General features: G+C 38.1%; 2 protein-coding genes across 3 annotated transcripts; both read left to right on the plus strand.

Moving 5' to 3' along the window:
- Positions 1–1295: 1295 nt before the first annotated feature.
- On the plus strand, positions 1296–8434 carry scamp2l (secretory carrier membrane protein 2, like). The gene is made up of 9 exons (XM_023426677.2): positions 1296–1454; positions 2218–2295; positions 2781–2867; positions 3507–3633; positions 3742–3870; positions 4340–4499; positions 5081–5182; positions 5660–5777; positions 7016–8434. The coding sequence occupies exons 1-9, from the start codon at positions 1398–1400 to the stop codon at positions 7169–7171; spliced, it is 1014 nt and encodes a 337-aa protein (XP_023282445.1). The 5' UTR covers positions 1296–1397; the 3' UTR covers positions 7172–8434.
- Positions 8435–9575: 1141 nt separating this feature from the next.
- On the plus strand, positions 9576–22615 carry bbs4 (Bardet-Biedl syndrome 4). 2 transcript variants are annotated; one of them, XM_023426681.2, is made up of 16 exons: positions 9576–9689; positions 11248–11290; positions 14601–14680; positions 15100–15163; positions 15413–15524; positions 15789–15861; positions 16318–16371; positions 16461–16588; positions 17470–17524; positions 17671–17739; positions 17943–18095; positions 18695–18866; positions 19127–19196; positions 19304–19448; positions 19538–19742; positions 21690–22615. In XM_023426681.2, exons 1-16 carry the CDS (start codon positions 9576–9578, stop codon positions 21842–21844), a joined length of 1692 nt encoding a protein of 563 aa, XP_023282449.2. In that variant the 3' UTR covers positions 21845–22615. The 2 variants fall into 2 exon arrangements, with proteins under 2 accessions (XP_023282449.2, XP_087035538.1); XM_087179412.1 differs by having other exon boundaries at positions 9594–9689; positions 11248–11315.
- The last annotated feature ends 2926 nt before the right edge of the window (positions 22616–25541 follow it).

The following is a 25541-nucleotide window of genomic DNA, read 5'->3' on the forward strand; positions in this document are numbered from 1 at the left end:
TTCCAATCATAGATAATGTATTAAAATAAGACATTTGGACATGTCACAGTAGAAAAAGAACACGTGTTACTATTAGCACTAGTAATGGTTCCATTATATTCAAAGGTCCCAGAAAGCCACGACTGTGCGCACGTGAGCCAGCACAGCCAACACAGGAGACAAGTACTTTTCCACTAAGAGGCAAGTAAATAGGTGTTTTCCAGAGTTAAAAGGCAGCAGCAGCATTTAAGAAAGCAGCAGATAACATTGTAAAAAAAAATATAAAAGAAACAAAATCACATCAAAAGAAATAACCTAAATAGGACAGGCCTATACTAAGAAATTCCCATTTTCTGAGTTAGCTTGTTGCGTCCTTAAGTTTTAAAAGGTTGTAGAAAGTATTTAACTACATTTATTCAAGTACTGTTATTAAGTACAAATTTGAGGTGCTTTTATTTTACTTGAGTGTTTTATTTCTGTACTTATTCCACTACATTTCAGGGGAAAATATTACTGTGATAAGTACTTTTTACTTTTCTCTTACTTTTACATATAAAATATATGAAAAGGCTCATAGAATATGATGAACCGCTACAGATTAAACTCATTACTATAGTTCTGTTGTCAGCAGTACTCAAGATTAGAGCTGAAATGATTAGTCAATTAAATGATTGATTCAATTATCTTAATTATTTTGTAATAATCTTGTGGTGTGGACTACTTTTCAGCGATAATAGGCATTCATCATGCGTCACTTTGGGTTCTGGGTAATTGTTAAGATATTTCTCACTAGTTTCAAAAGTTTTACAAACCAAACATTCAGTTGATTAATTCAGAATATAATAAGCAGATTACTCCATTATGAAAATGGAGTTAAAGCCTTAGTATATAAAATAGTTAAAAATTAGAGGCACCTCACCTTCAACAGCAAAATGTTTGCACCTTAATGCATGAGTAATGAGGGACCATTTTTCTGTTTTGAGTAGTTTTACTTTTTACAGTTGAAGTACACTGTCCTGGTTATACTTAAAAGTAACATTTGAATGCAGGAGTTTTACTTGGAGTACTTTCACAGTGTGGTATTAGTAGTAGTTTTACTGAAGTAAAGGATCTGAATATTTGCTTCACAACTGAAAAAGAGCTCACTTTGTACGTTCACCACAATGGACTGAATTCAGACTGTCACGAGAACTGCGCATTTGAAACCAATTGACGTTATGTCTAAAAATAAAGGAAGGCTAAATTGATTAGAAGTGACTCCGGACAACCTCCGGTGACGCTGTGCGCCATTCGAGCGGCGCATGCGCAGAGGCCCAGTGTCACAGCAGCACCATCAGGACTCTGGAGCCGTCGCAGCCGTCAGGGAAGACGGGGACTGTCGTTTTGTTTATTTCACAAAAGGTAAACTTTTCTCTGCAATGTCGGGATTTGACAGCAACCCCTTCGTCGACCCAGTGGACGTTAACCCTTTCCAGGTGAGACTGTTGTATCATTTCATCTCTGCGAACCCAGTTTTTGAGAAGGTTTTTCGTGTGAAGTGAAGACTGAGATAGTGCTGCTACAAAAACCTGTTTGGTTGGTTGCTGGGTTTGGCCTCAGCATTTCCTGGCTTAAGAATCGTCCCTATTATGAAGTATGACACGTTGAAGTCCAATCTTAGACTAAATATAACTATTATCTGTAAAACCGTGTATTTACGCTGTACGTGGGCTGTTAACTTACCTGCACAGGTAAGCATACCCACGAACAGGTGCCTGCTGCCATGTAGCCATCAACTGTGACTCCTATTCAATGCGCCATTGATAAAAACCGAGTGATTAATTTTGTAAATCAAATCTACAAGGGGCATTGTGGGATTTAATGGTGCGATTTACAGGATCTTCATTAGTGGTGTGTTCTTGTTTTTAGTGTAATTATCACACCGCAGTGTTTTCACATCCAATAGCTCCAGGCAGTTATGTTAATGTCAGGTGAACATGTCCTTGTCACATATTTACTTAAAACAAAAAGCACCTTTCGCTTGTTCAGACCTAAGAAATTGTGTTTTAACTGAGACAAATGTGATCCAGAGTCAAGAGTCTATTAATAGTTAATGTGGTGTGAGACAGCTTGGCGTTCAAGTGCTCTTCCTGGACTGGTTGCGACTCTCTTGGGGACTCTCTTGAACAGTGCTTACTTCACACAAGCAGCACCAAATAACACATCATAACATTAAGCTATGTTTGGTCTCTTTTTCAGGATGCCTCAGTCACACAAGCCACCAGCGGAGGCAGTGAACACCTCGGGGAGTTCAACCCATTCTCTGCAACTGACATGGTTAGCTACTCTTTTTTTTTTAATGATGTGATCATGGACACATTATGAGACGATGGGCCTTTGGGCACAGACACAGGTCCCCCCACCCCTCCTACATTAAGAGCAAGACCCCTAAAACTAAAAGTGGTACAAAACGACTGCAAATAATGCTGACGTGTAGTCGTTTTGTATCTCTTTGTGGTCATTTTATGTCTCTCTGTGGTTCTTTTGCATCTGTTTATGGTCATTTTGTGTCTTAACGTGGTCATTTTTTTCTCTTTCTGATCGTTTTCCATCGGTTTATAGTAGGTTGACTGACATTACAACAAGAAATGTTAACAGTCACTTCAAACAAAGGCTCTGGGCCATGGGCCCCCTGACTTTTTGGGCCCCTGTGCATAGTTGGCCGTTTTAAGTAATCCCTTCATGGATGTGCTGTATAGGTGTTCATCGCTGAAAGGTCATTTACACATTTAAAAAGAAATATTGCTTCAATCGTTTAACAGGGAAACCACTCAGGCACGACCATCCCCATCTCTGCAGCCTCCTCTCAACCTGCTGTACTACAGACGTCTGTGGAGCAGAGTGCACAAGTGAGTCACACACAAGACCCACACGTTTACAAATAAAGGAAATTAAATAAGCAGGGGTGAAGTCACATCTCAGTCGTTTTATATTTCAGTTGAGATTAACTAACCAGAGAGAGGGAGCTGACTGTGACTTTGAATATTCAAAATAATAGATCAAGATTATAGAGGTAGATTACAGTTTTGACTTAATCAAGAGTGTATTGTGATAGAAGAAAGTGGAGCCTAATCAGTTATTAATGTTTGGGGCAAAGATCAACATTTGAGAATTGAAGAAATAAAGAATTGTTATATAGGCTGCTTTTGGTGCAATATCTTGGCCAGCATATACACCAATATTAATATTTGATTTGATTTCTATTTGTTATCAGAATATTTGTCTGAGAATTATCTTGCATTCCAAGGTGTGCCATTGTTTCACATGCAAAACTAAACAAATACAACAAACATACGGTCTATTACACAGATATTAAGAATAAATAGCTGCACTTGTATCATTTTAATCGCTTACTTTCACATTCATTGCTTAGACTTTTAATAGTGAGTCAGCAGTTACAATCTGATAATCAGTTCGTTGGAGTTGTAGTGATGCAGTGCCAGTATTGGACACGGTGTTAAAAGTGCAGCTCTTCCATCACTCATCAGGCCACTGCAGCTGCTGCCCAAGCTAACCTGATCAAACAGCAGGAGGAGCTGGAGAAGAAAGCAGCAGAGCTGGACCGGAAGGAGCAGGAGCTACAGAACAGGAACACAGGCAGAGCGAACCCTGGAAGTAAGTGCCTGCAGTTGTTCAAAGCTGTGAAATATGTTTTATATATATATATGAACTATAAGAATGGACACGCCACTCATGATAATCAAATTGTGAAATCTTTGTCAGCTAAAGAGAACAACTGGCCACCTCTTCCCAACTTCTTCCCTGTGCGGCCCTGCTTCTACCAGGACTTTGAGGAGGAAATCCCTGAGGAGTACCGCAGGATCTGCAAGAGAATGTACTACCTCTGGATGTGTATGTACAGCTACATGCGGTTTTTCCTCAATACCTCCTCAGACAACAAACGTTGCGTTGTTTTTGAATATGAAAGAGTCATTGATCTGCAGGATAGTATGGTTTACATTTGATGGTTTTGTATGTAAACAAGCCCATCTCCGTTTAAAACAAAAAAATGAGATATTTTCAGATGCATGTATCAGCACTTCCTGCCTTGTTGATGCTTTTGAGACGGAGATGGATCAGGATTGTTGCACGCCTCAGCGCAAAAATCCTGTGGGTTGCAAGGCTGGCAAATATCAGCAGCTTTCCATCGTGATTTTACTTCTCTTTACTTCTCTAATTTCTCTAAAAGGGACTAAAGATGGTTGACCAGAAAAATCCACACATACCTGTTTTTTTAGCTGTTCTAAAGCAGAGTCATGCGTGATAGTTACTACTCCACTACTCTCAGCCCAGTTCATTTATTTCCTGTGTGTCTTTCCAGTCCATAGTGCCACTCTCTTCCTCAACGTGCTGGCCTGCCTGGCTTACTTCACTGCAGACGCTAAGTATGGTGTGGACTTCGGTCTGTCCATCCTCTGGTTCATCCTCTTCACCCCTGTGTCCTTCATCTGCTGGTACAGGCCTGTCTACAAAGCCTTCAGGTAACACTATGTTTTACCAGCCTTGTGCTGATGATGAAGTATTTTTTGCTTTTCTTTTCACACAGGACTGGACGTAACCACTTTGTTGTACTAGCAGTAGAAATACAGATAGATGCTGATGAACTAGTTAGCTTTTTCCCTTTTTTTTTTTTTTACTTTAATAAAACTTTGTGAACACCCTCATCCTGCAATTCTGGTAGTGAATTGAAGGAAGGATTAAAATATAAAAATATTAGAAAATGCTAATATCATAATTTTCTTGCTTACAGGTCAATGAATTAGGTTTTTTCCCCCTGAAAACTTGTATTTTGGCTAAGGAGAAACATCTAAAACAGCATTTAGACTTTCACTTGACTCCAAAAATACAAAATAAAGTTTCTTTGAAGGTTGTACAGACTATTGCTTTGCTTCTTTGGCCTGCGAGAAACCTCCACTATATTTTAATTCCTGATGAGATGTGCACAAGTATTTAATTGGAGGGCTTTGAATTATAGATCTTGACTTGTTTTTGTGACTTGTGAATGTCTTATCTAAATAACATTAATATCATATCCTCTGCACTGTCTGTTTTTTCTCCCTAGGTCTGACAGCTCCTTCAGCTTCTTTTTCTTCTTTTTTGTCTTCTTCTTCCAAGTGGCAGTGTACATTATCCAGTCTGTGGGGATCCCCAACTGGGGAAACAGGTCAGTGGGAACCTTTTTAACTGACTAATAATCTTCATGTTGGGTGAATGTGATTCATAGTAAATGTGGGTATGCATGGGTCAGTATGTTTCTTCATTCACACCTATGCGTTTGTGTGTGTATTCTTGCCCTGTATCTCCTCTCTTGCATCTCTTTGACAGATTCCTGCTGCCCTAATTTGTCTGGGTTGCTGCTTTGTAAGTGTGTGGAACTTTTCTCTTTGGGTTACTTTTCTATATCTATATAATATATATTAGGCTTTCCTATCTTCCATCATTCACTTTTTCCAAACTTCATGCTTTTCCATTGGTTGCTGGGGCAGGTTAGGATGTTGTCTCATTTCTCTTTAATTCAGTAATTTTCATACAATTTTTTTATGCCAATAAACTTTGTTGTGTACTGTACAGTAGACACTCACTGTAGACAATATGTGAAATGACACATGGTTATTTGATTGTATGTCTCTGTTGTTGGCAGTGGATGGATCGCATCAATCTCCATGATCAACACAAACTTGGCTGTGGCTGTGGTCATGATGGTAGTCGCTGGTTTTTTCACTGTAAACGCTGTTCTTGGTGTCATCCTACTGAAAATGGTATGTAGCCAAAGCTAATTTAGACGTTTTAGTACTTCTCTTCACAAAAGGGAATATTGAACTATGTTACAGTTTGTTACAGTTTACACTTTGCGGATAATCTGATTACAATTTCAATATTAACCCGTCACATTTAATCTCTGAATCCCTGAATAGGTTACATAACCCTAATTTGAATATCTTAAAGTAAATTGCAGTCTATATATACCCTGTGTTTGCAGTCAAATTAAATAGATCGGTGCCTTGGAATTCCTTGAACTTGCCCAAAATAGAGAGTCAAACATTGTGCGGCATACATATATAAATATGGGTATTCACACTGGCTTCATATTGTTTATTCTCACTCCAACTCAGTAGGCTGCAACAGATCAAAGGGAGAAACATAACAAGAGAAACTAAAACTGGTAGTGACAAAAACTCTGAACAGCAGCTGCAATGAAAGGGCAACTATGGCATCAGAGGGAATATGAAGATTTAGAAACCGCTGAATGGATATAAAGGATCAGAAATACTCAAAGCAAGTCAGGAAGCTGGGCCTACAAACAATTGATTTGGAAAAAGTCAACACAGTCAATACAGATGATGGAGATAAGGGCAAAAAAATGGGAGGTGGAACCATTTATCTACTAGAAAAGGCAACTGTGTTTTGTGGCAACTTTTGGGGACAGTAGCACTTTGTGGTCAGTGTATTAAGACTTTTAATTTTAACAGTAAGCGTGTGTGCTGTGTGGAGTCTGAAGACCATGTTGTCCCCCATTCTTTTCTGCAAATATATGCTCTTGCTCTGCAAAAAAATCATGACTACAAGTAGGAAGCAATCAGAGAGCACATACGCCAACAGAGCCTGCACAATCCTAACAATGCTATTTTAATAGAAGATATGTTTATAAAATTGTGATTTGCATCTTGACCCAAATCTGTGTCAAAATACACACATTGGTAGACAACCAACACCTTTTTGTCAAGTACAATACTTCATGAGAAAATCTGAAAACTTTTAAAACTGCCTAAAATAATCTATCTTGCAATGTTATCAAACCCTTGGGAAAAAAAATCTAGTAAACACAATTTTCCCAGTTTACTCGGAAAACTGGCTGGCTTCACTTTGATATCCCCAAATGCTCAGGTTAATGGTGAGAGCTGAGAAAAATTTCCAGTAACAGATGTGATGCATCATCTGATCTGATTTATAAACTTGTTGCTGCCCCTAACCTCTGGCTCTTTTCCCATTTCCTCAGATCCACTCTAAGTACAGGAGGACAGGTGCCAGCTTCACCAAGGCCCAGCAGGAGTTCTCCCAAGGAGTCCTGACCAACAGAACGTTCCAGTCTGCCGCAGCCAGCGCTGCCTCCTCCGCTGCCCAGGGAACCTTTGGCAGGGGCCAGGGAAATTAGACGTTTCCCTCAGGCTAGTCTCTTCTCCGACTAAATTATCAGACTAGCCATGTCACAGCATTCTTCTGGGTGTAGAGGATGGGGGTTTGATTATTTAATGAAAAGGCTACTGAGGTGTCCCCTTTCTCCACCCTTAAAGGCACTGTGGTATAGTACAGAAGAGAGGGTAGGGGTCTTATACATGCATGGATTGACTTGCACATGTCTCGATTGTTAATGAAGTCTTTAACACCCTCACCCTAATTAGCATGTTCAAACTTCATGCTATCAAAAATCAGTTTATTCTGGGAAATGTAGGAAGTCACATACTGAAGTTGAATTAAACAAGGCAAAAAAAGGAGTGGGAATTGAATTGGCAACACCTCATCACAACAAGACTCCTGGAATGCATTCAACATAGTAGACTAAAGATGGATACTACAGCAGCATCTAGAGCCTTACAGGGTAACCAGTCCATTATGCCCTTTACAATGAAATGCAACCTGTTACATGTTACACTACTGATGAACACATAAATATTTCTCTCTAAATTTTATGTTTTCATGTGTATAATACTGTATTGGATAAGCTGATGATTAATGAAGGTGATGGGGTTTTTTCTACTTTTTTGATCAGCTTAATGATTATGATGAAGTGAGACAAAACGCTCTCCTGAGGGCAAATGAAGAAGTGGTTTAACTGGTGTGTCACATTTTAATGCATGGTGACCCTCTAGAAAAACCATTATCTTTTCTGTCATAGTATGGAGCCTTGCTCCAGCCAAGTTACAGGTTTATTAATGTAAAGTTACTGACATAGCATAGAATTTAGATGTATGTACTAAAAAAAGAAAGATTAATGAGCAGAAAGAACAATATTTATTTGTAGATTATCCTTTCTTTGACTTTATCTACATAGTAATTATACTGCAGACAAAGTCATGTGTTACTGAATAGTTACAGATAGTTTATATTTGTTACTGTAACACTGAATCACTTTGTTTAGGTGTAACCTCAGGGCCTTTACACAGGTGGAACCTACCATTTTTTTGTGTGGGGGTTTAAGCACAAGGCTGTTGGTTATTAGTGTTTTGTCTGATTTAGTTTTTCTTTATAGAGAAATTTGTTTTATGGTGAAGTTTCCCCCTGACGATCAGAATGTGTAATGAGATGTGCTGTAAATATTGGTGACTTATTTAAAACATATTTACTGGAGGGGTGTTTGTTAGAAATTGCTTCTCTGTCTTAACATTCAATAAACTGACTGTTTTCTTTCTCTTGAAAATTTGGATCATGTTTAGCAAAGCCTGCCAGGTAAAGATGTAATCATACTGCACCAAATGTCTTCGCTACATGATGTAAAATACACGGAGGTAGCCCCTTGATTCATCTGTACAGAAGTGTAGCAACATAACAAGGTTATGTTCACTGTGAGTCAGTTATACAGTTTTTCTGATGATCATATTTCTGGTGATCAAATCCTCAAGTGCATTCGCTTTTTCATTATTCAAATCTCTTTCTGTTGTATCAGTTCATTCACTGTGCAGATACAAAACAATTGACTCCATAATCACTATGAAGTCACATATAAAGAAACACCCCAGGTAGAAATGAGAATAGAACGTGCAGCTGTGAGGTGTACAGATGTGTGAATGTAAGGTGGGGAAATCTGTAGATATTCTGATGTAAATGGCAGACAATATATGGAGCAGGAAATGGACTGTCTGAAATACTATGATCCTGTGTGAAATTGTGACTTGATACTAGGTGTTGATACCATGTGATTTTCTTCTTAAGTGAAGACTTTTTGCCATAGCATGTTCTTTAAGATATACTCCAGAGGTTTTCAAACTGTAACTGAGATGTGGGAGACTAGCAGGAGATGCATGGGGGAGAAACATAAGGCTAAGATACTGTGTAGTAATGGGACATGTGCACTCAGGTGCATGGTAGTTATTGTAGAAAATCGGAGTCATAACTATCAAATTTGAATATTCAGACGGAATTCGTCATCGCAAATAAATGTCCATAAACCCTCTTAGAAATCTTATAGCTAGAAATTTCCTTACAAACATAACTTTTTCAAGTTTTCTACTGTGTCAGAGTAATTTATTGCTGTGCGTCGGAGTAATTGATTGGTGGTTGTCAGTACATCCGATGATACATATGCAAACAGGAACTGCTAAAAGCTAATTCGGCGAAAAATTCGTAATTTTTCAAAATGTAGGCAAAAAAACAAAAACACAGGGTAGTCTACGTAGCAAGCGGCGAATCTATGATAATATATACTTTTGGATTCTGAGGTTTACATCTTTGAAGTGAGTGAGGAGTTTAATGTTGAATATAATATTATCAGTCAAAAGAAGAAACTATGGGAAAAAAATGCAATTCCATTGAAAATGAAAACTAAAAATTGGCCTACTTTAATGTTAACTGGGCACTGCTGGACGGCTAAACCTCCGCATTCCACAGATGTATCCATGGCAACAGCTTCTAGTGTTGCTCATCCCAAGATGGCGGACCAAGAGGCAACCACGGTGGTAAGTGCAAAGCCAAAGCTAGTTATCATTTGCTTGTGTAAATATACCGGTAAAGATGCAGCTGGAGGAAGTGGTAGTGTGACACGCAAGTGAGTAACTGTAATGCCAGGTTTGTGTCCAACCGTCGTACAACACTCGTTATTTGTACGTTAGCTAGCTGCCTGGCTAACCGACTCTAAGTCGGAGCTAAGTTGATTAGCTACAGCTAGCGGTAACTTGTACTCTGTTTATAATCCCACTCATCCAAGGGCAAAGTAAAACCCGAGAGCTAACAGCTATAGCTACAGTAAAGTGAAAGCAGCAGTGGCGCAGAGGTAACCTTACAGTGCAAAAAGGCATTGTTTACCATCGTTAACCCACTCTTAATACGATAGGTAACATTATTTATTGACAGTCCAGCTCTATTGTAACTGCCTTGGCTTCACTGCAAATCCCAGCTGTGTAGTACCGATACGATCTACCGTTTAGGAAGTGATGAAATGTCGAGAATATTAATACACCGACCAAAGAAAACGTCAGTGACTGCACTAGAAGTGAGTCAAATATGGGAAAATTATTTAAAGCGAACGCTGGGCTTGTGCATGCCTGCGTCTACCTGCACGTAAGATAGCTATATCACAGAACTAGTAAATTTTCTTGCTTTTCTTCTTTCAAAGAGTTTGAACCATGTCTCTGACACATATGTCAGCGAAAAGTCATCTTCTTTTGATTTACAAACTAGAGCTTCAAGAGTTTTTGCTGGACTGCATTTGACAGTACAGGTTTGCCAAATAGAGGGGGAACTCTGAGTAAGCCTTTCTGCTGACAACTTACCAATCAATTGCTTATATTGTGTAATTTGGCTATTTAAATGAAATCTAAATCTATAATAATAGGAAAAGCATCACCAAAACCAGATCGGAGTGTGCAAATAAGTTCCCTCTGATTGTGCATTCAGCATCAGCTCCTACACCTGTAATAAGCCTTTAACTGGAGAGCATTGATATTTATTGATCTGAATGAGTTTTGAAAAATGGCATTTTGTGCAGACTGCTGCTGTAGGCTACTTAATATTCGTCTTACCTGTAGACAGTGGATAGAGTGATTTTGCTGGGAGTCTTCAAATTTAAAACTAAAACGTGAATATAGTATCACATATAAATGAGTGTTTCCCATATGTATGTGGGTGCATAACAGTAGGTAGGGAGTGATTCTTTGACCAGTGGGAAGCTCAAACAAGTACAGTAAGTGAGTGCAGAGCAGTTTAGTTAACTGTTTGTTTAGAAAGGACCATAAACAATTAATATGAATTGCCCCGCAGTACACTTTAAATTCTCACAAGACATACAGGACAACATGCAAAGGCAGTGACCTATATTTCCACACAGTGTCTTTGATCAGGAGGAAACCATACAAGAAACAATTTTTTGTTAAGGCAAATATATTTTGGTTGGGCTGCTCATGGGGTACTCCTCGGGAAACATCTATAGATGGTGTCCAGTGTGTTTTGCTGTATAACATAGGGATCCTGTATGCTATTAATCATTTATTTGTTTGTACTTTATTTGATATATTTCAGCTCCCAGTTTCTACTGAAGCCAAGAAACGCCGGGCACCAAAAGGTACAACAAGAGTTGACACTCGCAAGTCTTCTTACAAAATGGTTTTCAAGCAACACAATTCCTTTTATGACACACATCATTTTTTTATTAATTTCTGACGATTTGTGTGTAACTGGTAAAGGATATTGATAGAGCGAGTTTGGATCGAAGCGTCCTGCAGAGGTCACCCTTACTCTTCTCTCTACTGTCCCTAAAAGGAAGGAACTGTGTATACAGTATACTGCTGAGCATTGTTGCACACATTCCTCTGTGTGGAAAATGTTTGTTGATCATTGAGGATATTTTGTCATAATAATATATGTCCCGTTTGCCAGTTAATACTGTTGCTCTTGGATTAAGCTTTTTTGTTTTTGATTTGTTTTACAATGTTTTGTAATTACCATCACCACTGCTGAGAATGCAAGTCCTATAGGAGCAATTAAGTACATGTCACGGTATGGTATTGTATTTCCATGCAGTGATCCTTCACATGGCATGTAAGCCCTTACTGTGTTGTACTTAGTTTAATTTGAAGAGATAAAGCAAATTGAAATGCTAAGTACATTAATGTAAGGTAAGATGAGTAATTAAGTAATAAAAAGAGAAGTAAAATTCCATTTGTATTGCTTAATGTAATGTAAGTGTACAGAACTGTATACGTGAAGCACTAAAAGCTCCATAACTTAGTCAAAAACAGTGAGACTATGAATTTTAATTCTGCTTATGACTCTAATACGCCAATATTAGTAAAGCAAATAACCATTAAGAGTACAATATTTGGAATAACCATACAATAGAATGCAGTATAAAGAGTAGGCAAGTATGATAAGGAAATATAAAGCTGAAAAACATATGCCACACACATACATGGGTACAGACTTGAAAGAAAAAAACTGGAACTTTCAGTAACTAAAGAAAGTAAATTATGAAATTTATTAACACAATCTTTAAAAGCAACTTCTGAGTTAAAAAATATAATGGCAGTCAGGTGCATGAACTTCATGGCTTCTTCTTAGTGAATTGTGATTTCATCATGTCTTACCAATATGGGGTATGTATAAAAATAATTAGTGATATAAAAGGTATACTCTAAGCATAAAACATTAATGATTGAAGTAATTGGTTTACTGTTTGTATCAAGTTTCGAATGAATGAATGTTGAAATTTGGTCCAAATTCACATAAATTTGAGCAAGAAGTGAACCATCTTGTTACTCAAAAATCTAACAATCTGCAATAATCAAATAAAAAGCCATAAACCACAGTTTGTCTTCATAAGCGACTAAGTTCATACTCCATCTGTGTTTACATCATTAAATGTAATTAGGGTTATGTATTGCACACACAAAATTACTATGCTATGCACAATGAATACATTATATTTTTTTATTAAGTTTTGTATAATGCAGTTATGACATTCTACTACATTCAGTTAACACCCAGGTGATGTTGCAGAAATATGAGCATGCCCACCAGAAAGTCTGAAAAAATATTTTTTTAACCAGCAAAAAAAATTAAATAAAAATTCAAAAAACGGCAGATTTGGCATAAAGTCATTTCACCGGTTTCCTGTACAGCATGTTTCATTTTTATGGAATCAAGAGTCAATTTCTTGACACTAGTGCAGTGATCAGCCTTATTCCGTCTTTTTCAAGATATCGACGCTCATTTCGGTCAAATTCCTAAGAAGAATAAATGTTTGCGGCTGAATATAAGACTAGATAACTTGACAAGACCCAGAGCGTTTGAAGTTTCTTGCGGTAAAATTTCCGAAATAATTTTCATCATATTTTTCATTACATTCTCCCCATGTGTCTTTTGATCTCAGCATGCCTCTTCCCCGCTCTTATCCCCTTTTAACAGATGGTTGAAGCACATGGAGGGCAAATCTGTCTTAGCATTAGCCAGATCAAATATAACAATGAGAAAATTCCTCCATGTTTGGGATGAAGTTTTTTACGGGACTATATTTAGGAGACCTCATGCTGCGCTCTTCTTCTTTGCTCCTTTTCTACCCTTCTTTCATACGGTAGTTGCAGGAATACATGTCGCACATGTATCCCATCTCTCTTCTCTCCAAATCTGCCCGGCTTTTTGTATGTGGACACTGGAGCACCACAGGGCCACAGCTGAAACCCAGAGACAAGAATATTATTGCTGTCTCAGCAGGAAAAAAGCGGATTAGGTCGCTACAAATAGGGCCGTTCCGAATCTTGACGAAGCAAACGTGTGAAGGCCATGTAGTCTCGCACTCAGCGATGGAGAGGATTTCTGTGAAGTAGTTGGAAGCGGCTCCAGTTCAGGCAGCAAATCAACAGAGCACTGCTTGAAGCGCTGACAGATAAAAACAGAAGGGAGCTTTAGTGTAATTCACACTGTATTTTTACACAGGCAGTTCATTAATGATATCCCCCAATGTCAGTGGCAGACTCAAAGCCCAGCACTTCATTTCGTATTGCATTGAATCCTATTTTTAGCCTCGGAGGAAGGTAGTAGGTGCAAGATAACAGGATTACCAGAATCAAACTCACTCGAATTGGAATTACGTTTGCTTCCTTGTGAGATGAAATGTACTCCACTGGGAAGAAGACTTGGAGCATTGTGGTTTGGTTCTTGAGGTTACCTAACCCTTTTCTAAAGCTGGCTTTGCATTGTGCCGTTCATTCCTACAGCCTTCCTCTTTCAGTCTGTCTCTACACCCTCTCTGTTCTGTCACAAGCACCTGGCTTGCGAGAGACATTGTTGCCCTGGCAACGGGAAGAATATCTCAGTCTGCCGAGACATTAAAAGAGAGACAGAAAAAAAGCTGTGTTTGTAACGAAAAACTTGCTTACAAGGTGACATTTACAGCGTGGCTGGTGAATTGATTATAGTTTAGCCTGGGGTTTTTGGTTGAAGTGTTAACATCTATGTTAACTGTCAGATCAAAGACTTGCTAGTGACTGCAGAGGGAGGGTTCTTTCAGGATTATTTATTCAGCTGTCAATTTAAAAAGAAAGACTGTATAAATTAAAAATACTCCAAATAGACATAACTCTTAATAGTCTGAGCTGTCTGCTTGTAAGCCAAAACTTGCTAACAAGCTGAGATTTACAATGTGTCTGGTGAATTGACTTAAATTTAGCCTGTGGATTTAGGTTGAAGTGTTACATCAGTGTTAACTGTCAGATCAGAGACTTACTAATGACTGGAAAAGGAGGGCACTTTCAGGATTAATCATTCACTTATCAACCGAATAAGACATCATCTGAACAGTAAAGGGTAATGAGCTTAAAAGTTTCCTAGATTTTTGAAATTATAGTCTTCTCATCTTATTATGTTCTTCCTCTCAGCTCCAGAGCTTCCCATTGTGGAGAGGAGAAACTGGCTAATCCACCAGCATTATATCCGCAAAGACTATGATACCTGTAAGGTAAAGCACCTTTATCCTTCCATTCTCCCTATGATTTAGTCAGTCACTGGCCTGCGTCTATGCACAGTGTTGGTCTAATTGACCTTTTAAACATAATGAGGATAATGGAAGCCTGGCATGTACAAGATTCTGTTTAACACTGTACTTTATTGTGGCCTAATTCACTGCATTGACCTGTATATTCCTACATGAAACCAGCAGGTACTTAATAAAATCTCTGAACAGATGCCTGTACTTAAGGTTTTGTACTGAAATACTCATGCTCACTTGGTCTTAGAGGAATCACACTGGAGTTTGTATTCAGCACAGCCTGAAGTGTTCAAGCATATTAGCCATTAATTCCAGACATGTCCCTATCATATATGTTGCAATAACATACCTCAGTTGTAGAAATTCTCTCCCTTTCTATGTCCATGTAGGCGATCATCAAAGAACAACTGCAGGAGACTAACGGAATGTGTGAATATGCCATATATGTTCAAGGTGAGCCATAATTTTTATAGTAAGCCTCCCGTCTCACACATCAAACATGTATGATCTTAATTAACAGCTACATCAAATGAAGCCTGTGTCGTTGTCGACACCCAAGCTCCTCAATACATCATTTAGTTCCCCCAAATCTGCTCTTTGGACCCCATGCTGTGCCTTTGATTTTTTAATGTGTTTTTTTTTTTTTTACTTCCTCATTTAGATTAAGATCCTCTCTTTTTGTTTTTTAATTTCCTCCTGCAGCACTAATCTTGCGTCTTGAGGGCAAGATCCAGCAGTCCCTGGAGCTGTTTCAGAGCTGTGCCATCCTTAATCCCAGCAGTGCTGACAATCTCAAGCAAGTGGCCAGATCCCTGTGAGTCTACTGCCCTCAAGTCCTAGGGTGCATCAACCCGTCTCCATTAGTTAACAAGACAGACTTAAAAGAGAAATATACAGTGATAACAGACAAAGAAGTTACGGCAAGAACTTTTTTTTTTAACTGTAGGGAAAAATTAATCCACCCCAAGTGACAGTATTCCTCTGTTGCTAGATTTTATTAATAGCTATTCAACATGAGCATGAGCATTAAGATGGGTTAATATCTCATATGGATTATTGTTGTTTATTCATTCTGCAGATTTCTCCTGGGAAAGCACAAAGCAGCCATTGAATTCTACCATGAAGCTGCAAGGCTCAATGAGAAAGACTGGGTAAAAGAAAAGAAACACTTTCTGCTTTGTCTCAAAGTTTGTAAGGGAAAGTGTTCAGTGGGCCGGGCGTATTTCACTCTGAACACAAAGTTCTCTCAACAAATCACAATATTTAGACGGAAATACCTAGACTGAACCAATTTGTCTCACTCATGCAACAATTTATCAAGAACAACTTCATGGTTGCATTTCCAAACTGATCCAGGGCGGTTTTACTATAAAGCCTATAAAATTGCATTAAACTGGCCAGGCAGGGCCATTAATCACTCACACCAGCATGTTTTGGAAATTTAAACTGTCCCTTCTAATATTGCTGACAGTAACACTGTAGAATTTGTATTCCAGAGAGCTGTTGTCTTAAATAACTTTTAGTTTTGGAAATTAAATTTAGCTCTGCCTTGTTCAGTTAGGCATGCAGCAACACTCCATGTAAAATTTGGCATTTTCTCACCCCAGGAGATCAGTCATAATCTGGGTGTGTGCTATTTCTTCATCAAAGACTTCAAAAATGTGAGTATGTGGATTTTACCAACACTATACAGTACAAATTGTTCTCATTAAACATTGATTTGATTATTTTGATCTTCTGTCTCTGTCAGGCTGAAGAGCATCTAAACATAGCTCTCCTGATAAATAAACATGACAAGACGTTCATGATGCTTGGGAAAGTTCATCTACTGGCTGGAGAAACTGACAAGGCCATAGAAGTGTATAAGAGAGCAGTGGAGTAAGTAAAATGTGAAAAAGCACTGAGACATTTAAAGAGGAATGTGTGAAATTAATACTTAATGAATAACCAGTCAGTGTAGGTTCTGTATATAGAGTATTTTTAAATATAGTAGACATTGATATACAGTAATCCATCGTAACTATTTAAGTTTCAAGCTCAGGAATTATTTACCACAGCAAAGTTTTTCATCAAATCCAAATAATAAGGGAATGTTTTATTGATAACTGTTAACAGCCTCAGCATGACAGTTGTCTTCATGATGCCGCTCTGTGAAGATACTTAAAGGGACTGCCATAAAACATGCGGTTTCAGATGAGATTTGTTGCTTCCTCTTGATTTATCTGATGATTTTCAGTCTTTTTAGCTCATTTCAGTAAGTGGGCCTCCTTCAATCTCGCACCAAGCTCCAGCCTTGCCACATTTTAACCTGGGGTCGTTTTCACTTCGGTATAAATTCTTTTCATTTCCACTTCTATTCACATGTTGAATATTTAAACATTAGGCCATGGCGTAAATAAGGAAATGACATCAGTGTCTATAATAGAGCTCATTATGGCTACCTCCTGTTGGGGATAAATGAATTAATCAAGTGCCCCAATACTGGTGTTGCTTTTAATGAGACATACCACTGAGAATCTTATTTTAATGCTGATCTGTCTCTTCTCTAACATTTTTTCTTTGAGCCACATTGCACCCCCACACCCCCCATAGGTCATAATTAATACTCCACAATTATGCTGAATCAAAGTCTGATTGAATAATCAGCAGATTCCTTGAATATCAACTATGTTTGCTCAAGAATAAGCACAGGCATTATATATAATATATAAATAGATAAAGTGACATTTTTCATTAGGATTGTCTTGTTCTCAACTCAGATACTCCCCAGAGAATACCGAACTCCTGACAACTCTTGGCCTGCTGTTTTTACAGGTAGGTAGGATTTTTTTTAATTATCTTTTCTGTAAAATTGTGTGTACACAAGCAACAAGTGCTGCAGGATAAAAGTGACATATATAGGTGTCTGAAAAATCTAAAAAAAAAAAGGAGTATAATTTTCTGTGTTCATTTTTTCTCAGCTTGGGAAATACCAAAAAGCATTTGAGCACCTTGGAAATGCCCTCACTTTTGACCCCAACAATTATAAGGTATGTGGATACTTGAACAAGCATTATGCTCCGGTATAAACTTAGTTTGCTACCAAATTACCTGAGGACAGTTCATAGGACTTCTTATAAAGCAGCACAGTCAAATATAAGGTCAATCACTGTCAGGTCTGTCTTTCATCATGTGCTGTTTCAAAGAGTGCATCTTCCTCTAATGTCTCTCTAATCATTGTTTTTATTCTCAGGCCATCCTGGCTGCAGGCAGCATGATGCAGACCCATGGTGACTTTGATGTGGCCATGAATAAGTACCGAGTGGCAGCATGTGCTGTTCCCGAGAGCCCCCCTCTCTGGAACAACATCGGCATGTGCTTCTTTGGGAAAAAGAAATATGTAGCTGTGAGTAATGTTGTTTCGGGGTTTTCTTAATGAAGGACTTAGTGAAGGTGGTGCTCATAACACAAGAAAATGTTAGATATTTGAAATATATCAGAAAATATCAGTCATAACAATAGTTTCCCATTCTAAAAATAATAACCAGTATTCAGTCAAAACAACCAGAGGGAAATCTAACTTCAAACTGCCAAAGTGAAACAACCAGATCAGTGCTGCTCAGTATAGTTTGTACACAAACCATGGACTGAGTCTTTCATCTTTCCTCAATAGTCATATAGCACACACAGCTCATCCTACAGTGTTATGAGCAGGTTTCATGTATACTATACAGTATCTGATAAGTCAGAAGCTCCCATCAACTAGCAGATCAGTTTCCCTTAAGTGACTGCATCCACTATAGAACAGATTAGACTAATTTTAGAGCCAGACAGATAAGATCATATTTATAAATATATTAACTGGTATATTCACTTAATTTGTTATATTTTCTCCTGCAGTATTTTAAATCCACCATTGTACAGAATCTGTTGTATCTTAGATCGTTCTTCATATATTATTAAGATACTTTTGTTTTCTCTCTTGCAACTTCTTTTTTCCTTCAGGCCATCAGCTGCCTGAAGCGGGCCCACTACCTGTCTCCTTTTGACTGGAAAGTGTTGTACAACCTGGGTCTGGTACACCTGACAATGCAGCAGTACGCTTCAGCCTTCCACTTCCTCAGTGCAGCCATCAACCTGAACCCACGGATGGGGGAACTCTATATGTTGCTGGCAGGTACTGTGTCAAAGAGACAAAGAAATAATTTGTGATTTAATTCTGCCTTTGATAAGACACTCTTTGCAAATAATGGCAGCTGTTTGATTTTTATACTTACTGTTGTGCATTAATTTAGACTTTACAAAGGATACAAAATGTAGTGGACCGGTGGGCTACATTTTCATCAAACTGAACATGCTGCTGAAGTTGTTGCTGGTGATAGCAATCAACAATGATTCAGTAACAGTCTATAACTGTCTGATATTTATGATTATCAGTGGCTCTGACCAACTTGGAGGATGTGGAGAATGCCACCAGAGCGTATGAACAAGCTGTGACTCTGGATGAGTGAGTCTGTCTTATATTCTTTCCTTGACTGTTCAATAAAGCTGAATTTGAAAATGTATCAGATTATTGAATCTTTTTTTTCTTCCTTGGTGATCTATTTCCTACAGATCCAACCCTTTGGTTAACCTGAACTTTGCAATCTTCCTCTATAATCATGGTGATAAGAAGGGAGCTCTGGATCAGTATCAGGAGATGGAGAGGAAAGTCAACCAGCTTCGAGACAGCAGTAGCAACTTTGAATTTGATATTGAGGTACTGTAGTTCCTGTTGTTTTCAATGTGTCAGAATCAGTTGTTGAAGTTATTACTTGTTGTCATGCATTGCTTTTCATTCCCTAACAGCTGGTGGACATGGCTCAGAAGATGGGAGGTGCTCTGCAGGTGGCAGAGAGTCTGGTGTGGACTAAACCAGGCAAGGACTCCAAATCAAAACCAAACTCAGCAGCAGCTACCAAAACCCCTGGTGCTCCCCTCGGTACTAACCAAGCCCTGGGTCAGGCCATGTCTTCTGCTGCAAGCTACAACAAGAACATCCAGTTACCAGCAGGTACAAACGGCCAGTATGGTTTATACAAAGTGAAGTAGGGCTGAACAATGAATCAAATTAAGTTTAATTAAATATTATCAGAATCACAACATGGCTGAGTCCAATATCCAAATCACAGGAGCTGCCATTTTAAATGTGGTAAAATGTGTCACAACAGACCACAAATGAAGCATTGTGGTGCTACAGAGATCCCCAGGCCTTCAAATGATATTCTCCAGTTGTCAATGGCAATCTATATCTATGACTCTATATCACAGTTACAATATCTGCCAAAAAAATCACATATGATTTTTTTTTTTTTTTTTTTGCATATCGTTCAGGCCTTAAGTGGAGCTTCTGGTGTGATGTTTGTGTGTAAAACCTGAAATCCAGGGCAAATATCTCTCTGAAGTTTGTCCTGAGTACAGACTCAAAATGAGGTTGAACAAAAATCCCTCAGAGAAGTCCAGTATTACACTGGCAGTGCAGATGATGACAAATTTCACAGCCTCCACCTCTCTCCATTAAACCAAAGCCCAATTGTTCATTTAAAATGGGAACTTAAAAATATCCCTTGCTATTCACAAGCTGAACTACTGTACCAGATTGAATATATGGGCTGAGGCCAAATGTAATCTATGAAAAAAAAGGAAGCTAACCTCTAGCCAGTATATATTATTGGCAACAAAAGAAAATCAGTAGTGTAGAAAAATCACACATGATAAATTCAGGGCTTCTCTGAATTGATTGTAGTATCTTGCAGCTCTCACAAGTAAGTGGAAAGGAGTGGTGTTCTTCACAAGAGCCTGTTGGCTGTGATTTCTACCCCTTTTGTTTAGCTGCTAACAAATAATGCCAGAACCATGCATCTATGTTCAGTGACTGATGTTTTACGTCCAGTAATTACACAGCTCAGACAATCTTCTGCTTTCTAACACTCAACCAAATATAGTGTGTATATATGTTTTACAGCCAGTTAATTTAAGGATAAGTACCCACCAAGTCACTTGTTAGAGAGACTGACTATTTAAAGTAGAGGTTGTATGTATTTGCTGTGTCAATATTCCTATTGCTACGCTCTAATAACGAGTCTGTAAATTAATTTTGCTGGAGACAAGGATTCAGCTATGACAGGCAGTGACTTGGGTTTCTTGGTAGTTACGATGCCATTCAGACACTGTACATGGAAAACAACTTAACTCTGTAACTTAGTTGGGATTTGAGGGTGAAAGAGTGCAATGTGGGTTTAAAACCATTTGCAAAAGTTAATTGATATTAAGAAAGTTACTTGTCCAAATGAAAACAATGTAAATGGTAAGTTCCAAAAGGTAAGTTATGTTTGTATTGGCATGTTTGTTTTACAGACATTCAGTAGCCTTGTACATTTCATCCATGTGTGTTACAGAGAGGGCTATAATAAAAAAAAAAACAAGGGTCAAAGGGCAAATAAACGCTAAAGAAGTGTTGTCCTTAATGCTTCACCAACTCTTTAAAGCGATGAAATTGAACCATTTAAACAAGCCAATCTAAACTGTGGGATTTCACAACTGGAAAACGTGACGTGACACCTATCTCACCAGGTTAGGCCAGGTCTGTCTTGTAAAAGAAATAATGTATCTCTAGAGAGTTTCTGGTTAAATAAAGGTTAATTAGAGTGTTTTTAAAAAAGACATTGTTCTGTACAGTCACATCAGGCTAAAAAGTTTCCCTGCACTCAGCCTCAAAACATTATGTGGTGTCATGGTTTCAGTGAGGGTAATAAGTAAACATGGTGTATCAGTGTTTCTATTGGCCTCTGTTTGCCTCTGTGGGGTTTAAAGGTGAACTGTGACTTGTGAGTTCACTGTGGTCAGCTCAAGATTGTGCATGCTTGAATTCGACCCGTGTAGATCATTGGAAATGAAAAACTTTTCTAAACAACCTTTGGTGAAAAAATAATGGCATCGACTCTTATGCTCATATTTTCAGGAGTTTCCAAAGGACCCTCCATGCCCCTTGAGCCAGAACCTGATGTGGACAAAGCCCCCAGCCCACCCAGTGATCCTCCAGGCTCCCCAGAACCTGCAGAGTCAGACAATGCCAAACCCAGAACTTCCAAGAGGAAAACTAAGGTGGAGGAATGAATGATTTTGGTGGCTTCAATCGTACTTGAAATCTTTGTCATTAGACGAGTCTCATGTTCTGAAGGAAAATGAAGGTTCTTAAACAGCAGCTAAGCTATTTGTGGTTTTCTAGCTCATTGTAGTCAGACATGAAGCCTTGAGTTAAAGAGTTGTGGTTTAGGTGCATGGTGCGCAGACATTTCATATCTCACACAATAATTTACTTTACACTGAAAAGGGCGAGGTCCATGTGCACTTCTGTAATACAGTTTATTTCAGGAATATTGAATGTCAGTTCATTGCTTATTGCTTTTTAAACCAAAATCCAGAGATAATCAAATCTTTCTTGTAAATCTGTGTAGATGTGGCAGGTTTGGTGCACAGGTCACAACCAATTCCAATAGGTGTTGCAGTTAAAGAATGCCTGTATTCAACAAAATGATGATATGTGCATTTGTGCAGTTGCAAGTGTTAATACTTGGATGAGCTTAGCAATAAGGCTAAATGATGCATTTCCCATGTATTGACGTTTCTGGTGAGGGTATCAGTCCTTCGGCTGCTGGGTTTGGCTTGCAGCTGAATACATGTGAGGGAAACGCTGCGACAATCACTGCTAAGATCTGAGGACAGAAAGGGATGTTTTTGAATAGTTACAGGATATTGTTTGTTTGTATGATAAGGCTCTTTTTGAGGGTTGAGTGTAAATAGCGATACATGCTTTTATATGTGGATAAATGTTATGTTTATAGAGAGTAATGTATTTAATATTAAAGAAGAGAGTTTAAAGAAAAAGCTTTCTTGCTTCTTTTTTCAAGTCCAGTCTTTGTGTTATCTTATGTTAAGATCATTCAGTTCAGCAGACACCACCAACAGGGGACAGTATTGTTTTAAGAGCTTTCAAAGTCTACTCATTATCTAAGACACAATCCATGAGCAAGCTGAACTTTCCATCGTCCGTGCTAATGTTCAAACTGTCAACATAGTGTTTTCTTGGATGAAGAGTTACAGTAAAGTATCTGTTTCTAAAGTGTAAAATATTAATGTGTTGATATTGTTTGTGTGCGTGTGAAATGTGCAATAGCGTTGAGCTACTCATCAAGCCGAGCATTTCCTCAGTCAGGATGAACATCCACTAATGGTTGTGGGGAAAAAACGTGAATAAGAGATGAACTGTTCTTGTGTAAGATGGGACCTCATAAAATATCTGTACTGAAGATCACATACAAACTGAAATTATTTATTTATATGAATTACAATATGGATGGGACGTACTATACATATTGACCAAATATATGTATGAAATATTCCCCCGTGCCAAAGTCTAGATACACAAATATATTTACGTTCGTGTGTTTAATACTTTGGAGGGATATAAATATTTAACTGCTGCTGTTTGGTTTAGTGGTTTAGAAACTGAGCTACGAATTAAACAAAGAAAGACGAAGAAAACTGCACTTAGAGAGATGTTTAAAAACTGTACTGTGAACTGTACTGACATGAACTGTGAGTCCATTCAGTTTGAGGTAGGTCTACAGTGCAACAACCAATTCAGAGAGTATAGTTTAATGTATTTTAAATGATGAATACAATGTAAATTGGTTTCAGAGATTTTAGAGCATTCAACTTAAAAAAAAAAAAAAAAAATGGTTCACAAAAATAATCCAGTTTAAGCACAGCCAATGTTAAATAGTGATTTGTTTGTTTGTTTTTTTCTGCTGTTTTGTTTCAAATCCTGACCTGAGATAATAAAATGACAGATGCTTGACTGAGACTATTTGAGATAATAGTGGATTAAAAACTATTCTCATTGCTATTTGATATGATGACAAGACAGTCATGTTGAAAGCCTTGTTTGTGATTTTATCTGTAGTTTAGAGATAATGGTGCTCAAGAAGTATGAACATGGCGTCTTACTGTCATGATGACCGACTGCTCTTGGGACTTCAGATATGGACATATCTAAATATTTACAAACTCTGCTGTGCATACATCACCCTCAAACCTTTCACATGCTCTGACTGAATTTACATCTTAGCTGCTGATCAGTAAACTGTATATGTGTTAAATGTGTTACATGTGTTTGCAATTCTGCAAAAATAATTTTCCCATGTGGAAGAGCAAAGACTGAACTGAACAATTCTAAAATTAGCTTATTGGCACCATTTATCTCCCAAGCTGAACCCCACAACTTCAGACTCTAGAATATGATTCTAGCAAGGAGTAATTACCTATGGAGTCAAATTAAGCTCGGTGGAATATAAATGACTATTAATGAAGTTAAGGCTTGAGAAATACTGAAAGTTTAATCTTTTTTCTTCCTCATGGTTTTAGGTTCATATTTGGAGAATTATCATTTATTTTTCATTCCAGATGTCTTTCATGTTTTCACTGAGCTTCTTTTGACACCATACAGATATTAAATATATAGAATCATTTATAAAGCTTTTGTCATAATATTATAATCTTTGATGGAGATAACACTGCCACTGATATCTTGGTATGGTTTCTTTTTCAGTCTGTTGATTTAGCTGATAGTCCCTTCCCTTCTTTTTTATACTATCTTCTTGGAGACGGATATTCAGATATCAACAACTGCGGCATGTTGTCACTGAAGATTGAACCCAACCAGACCATAATCTGACCCCGAACCTAAGCTTTTTATGCTTTTTATGATTGACAATGGCATCTACATGTGCTGCTTTTATCACCTAGAGACTGTAGTTTTTCCATTAGGCCCTTGTTAAAGTGTGCATGCCTGGATTGCCTGTAGTCGTAACTTTTACAAGCCAGCTGATGGCGTGTAAGTTACTGCTCCTGCTGCAGTTATTTTTCAGTGCAGCTGTGGAAGATTGGTTTTCCATTTCTCATCTTTCTACAATTCAAATCGCCTGTGGAGGCGTCTCAGTATCTCGTGGAAGTTTCATTTAAGGTTCTCTGGCTCAAGGGAATGGTACGTTGTGCTATTTTTTCAGTGGTGTTGTTTTTTTTTCTATTCAGATTTTATTACTGATGAGGATGTAACTTATATTAATAGACCAAAAAAAATACAGTATCTTTATGATAATAATGGTAAGCTTTAGTTTTGAAATGAGACTAGATTTCACTTTATATTTTATTTTTACATTCCCATCAAGTTTTTTTTTCTTTTTTATAACTTTTATAATGTTTTGGCTTGTAGTTGCTGTGTGTTATTCCCTGCAGCTGTTGTCACTCAAAGTTGTTGACTGACTTGTTTGCTGAGATGCTCACAGCTGGTGTGCTGTATTTTTGTTTTTTCTCATTGCAGTATTACAGCACAGGAGGCCTTACCTGGACAAAGAAGAAGAAATGTTTTATTTCTTTTGTCCATCTGGTCTTTCTTATTTCTTTTTAAGTATATTTTTTTATGACTTTATGACAGCACAGTAGAGAGAGACAGGAAATGGGGAGGCAGAGAGAGGGAATGACATGCAGTAAAGGGTCGTCCGATGCGGGATTCGAACCGGGGCCGACTGCAGCGAGGACTGTGGGCTCTCAACCCACTGCACCACTCGACAACCCTGGTCTTTCTCATTTCAAGTGTAGTGAAGTGTGGAGCTTTGACTGTCAAAATTTGCTGTCAACCTTCATCCATTTTCCTTCTTTGCAGTTCTATAACCTCAGCGTTTAACTTTTACATTATAGTAAAACTACTGTAATTCTGTCCACAGCTCTTCGTGCAGTCTCTGTCCCTTGTCTG

The sequence above is a fragment of the Seriola lalandi genome, unplaced genomic scaffold, assembly GCF_002814215.2.
Source record: "Seriola lalandi dorsalis isolate HSWRI2012SDOR001 ecotype SW California unplaced genomic scaffold, Sedor1 jcf7180002054835, whole genome shotgun sequence".
Classification (NCBI taxonomy): Eukaryota; Metazoa; Chordata; class Actinopteri; order Carangiformes; family Carangidae; genus Seriola; species Seriola lalandi.

Excerpts from the sequence above, each read along its gene's own strand:
- scamp2l (XM_023426677.2), top strand. The coding sequence starts at position 1,398 with ATGTCGGGATTTGACAGCAACCCCTTCGTCGACCCAGTGGACGTTAAC. Across the intron at positions 2,868-3,506 it reads CTGTGGAGCAGAGTGCACAA|GCCACTGCAGCTGCTGCCCA; the intron begins GTGAGTCACACA and ends ATCACTCATCAG. Across the intron at positions 5,183-5,659 it reads ATCCCCAACTGGGGAAACAG|TGGATGGATCGCATCAATCT; the intron begins GTCAGTGGGAAC and ends TGTTGTTGGCAG.
- bbs4 (XM_023426681.2), top strand. The coding sequence starts at position 9,576 with ATGTTAACTGGGCACTGCTGGACGGCTAAACCTCCGCATTCCACAGAT. Across the intron at positions 15,525-15,788 it reads AAGCAAGTGGCCAGATCCCT|ATTTCTCCTGGGAAAGCACA; the intron begins GTGAGTCTACTG and ends TTCATTCTGCAG. Across the intron at positions 19,449-19,537 it reads ACTTTGAATTTGATATTGAG|CTGGTGGACATGGCTCAGAA; the intron begins GTACTGTAGTTC and ends ATTCCCTAACAG.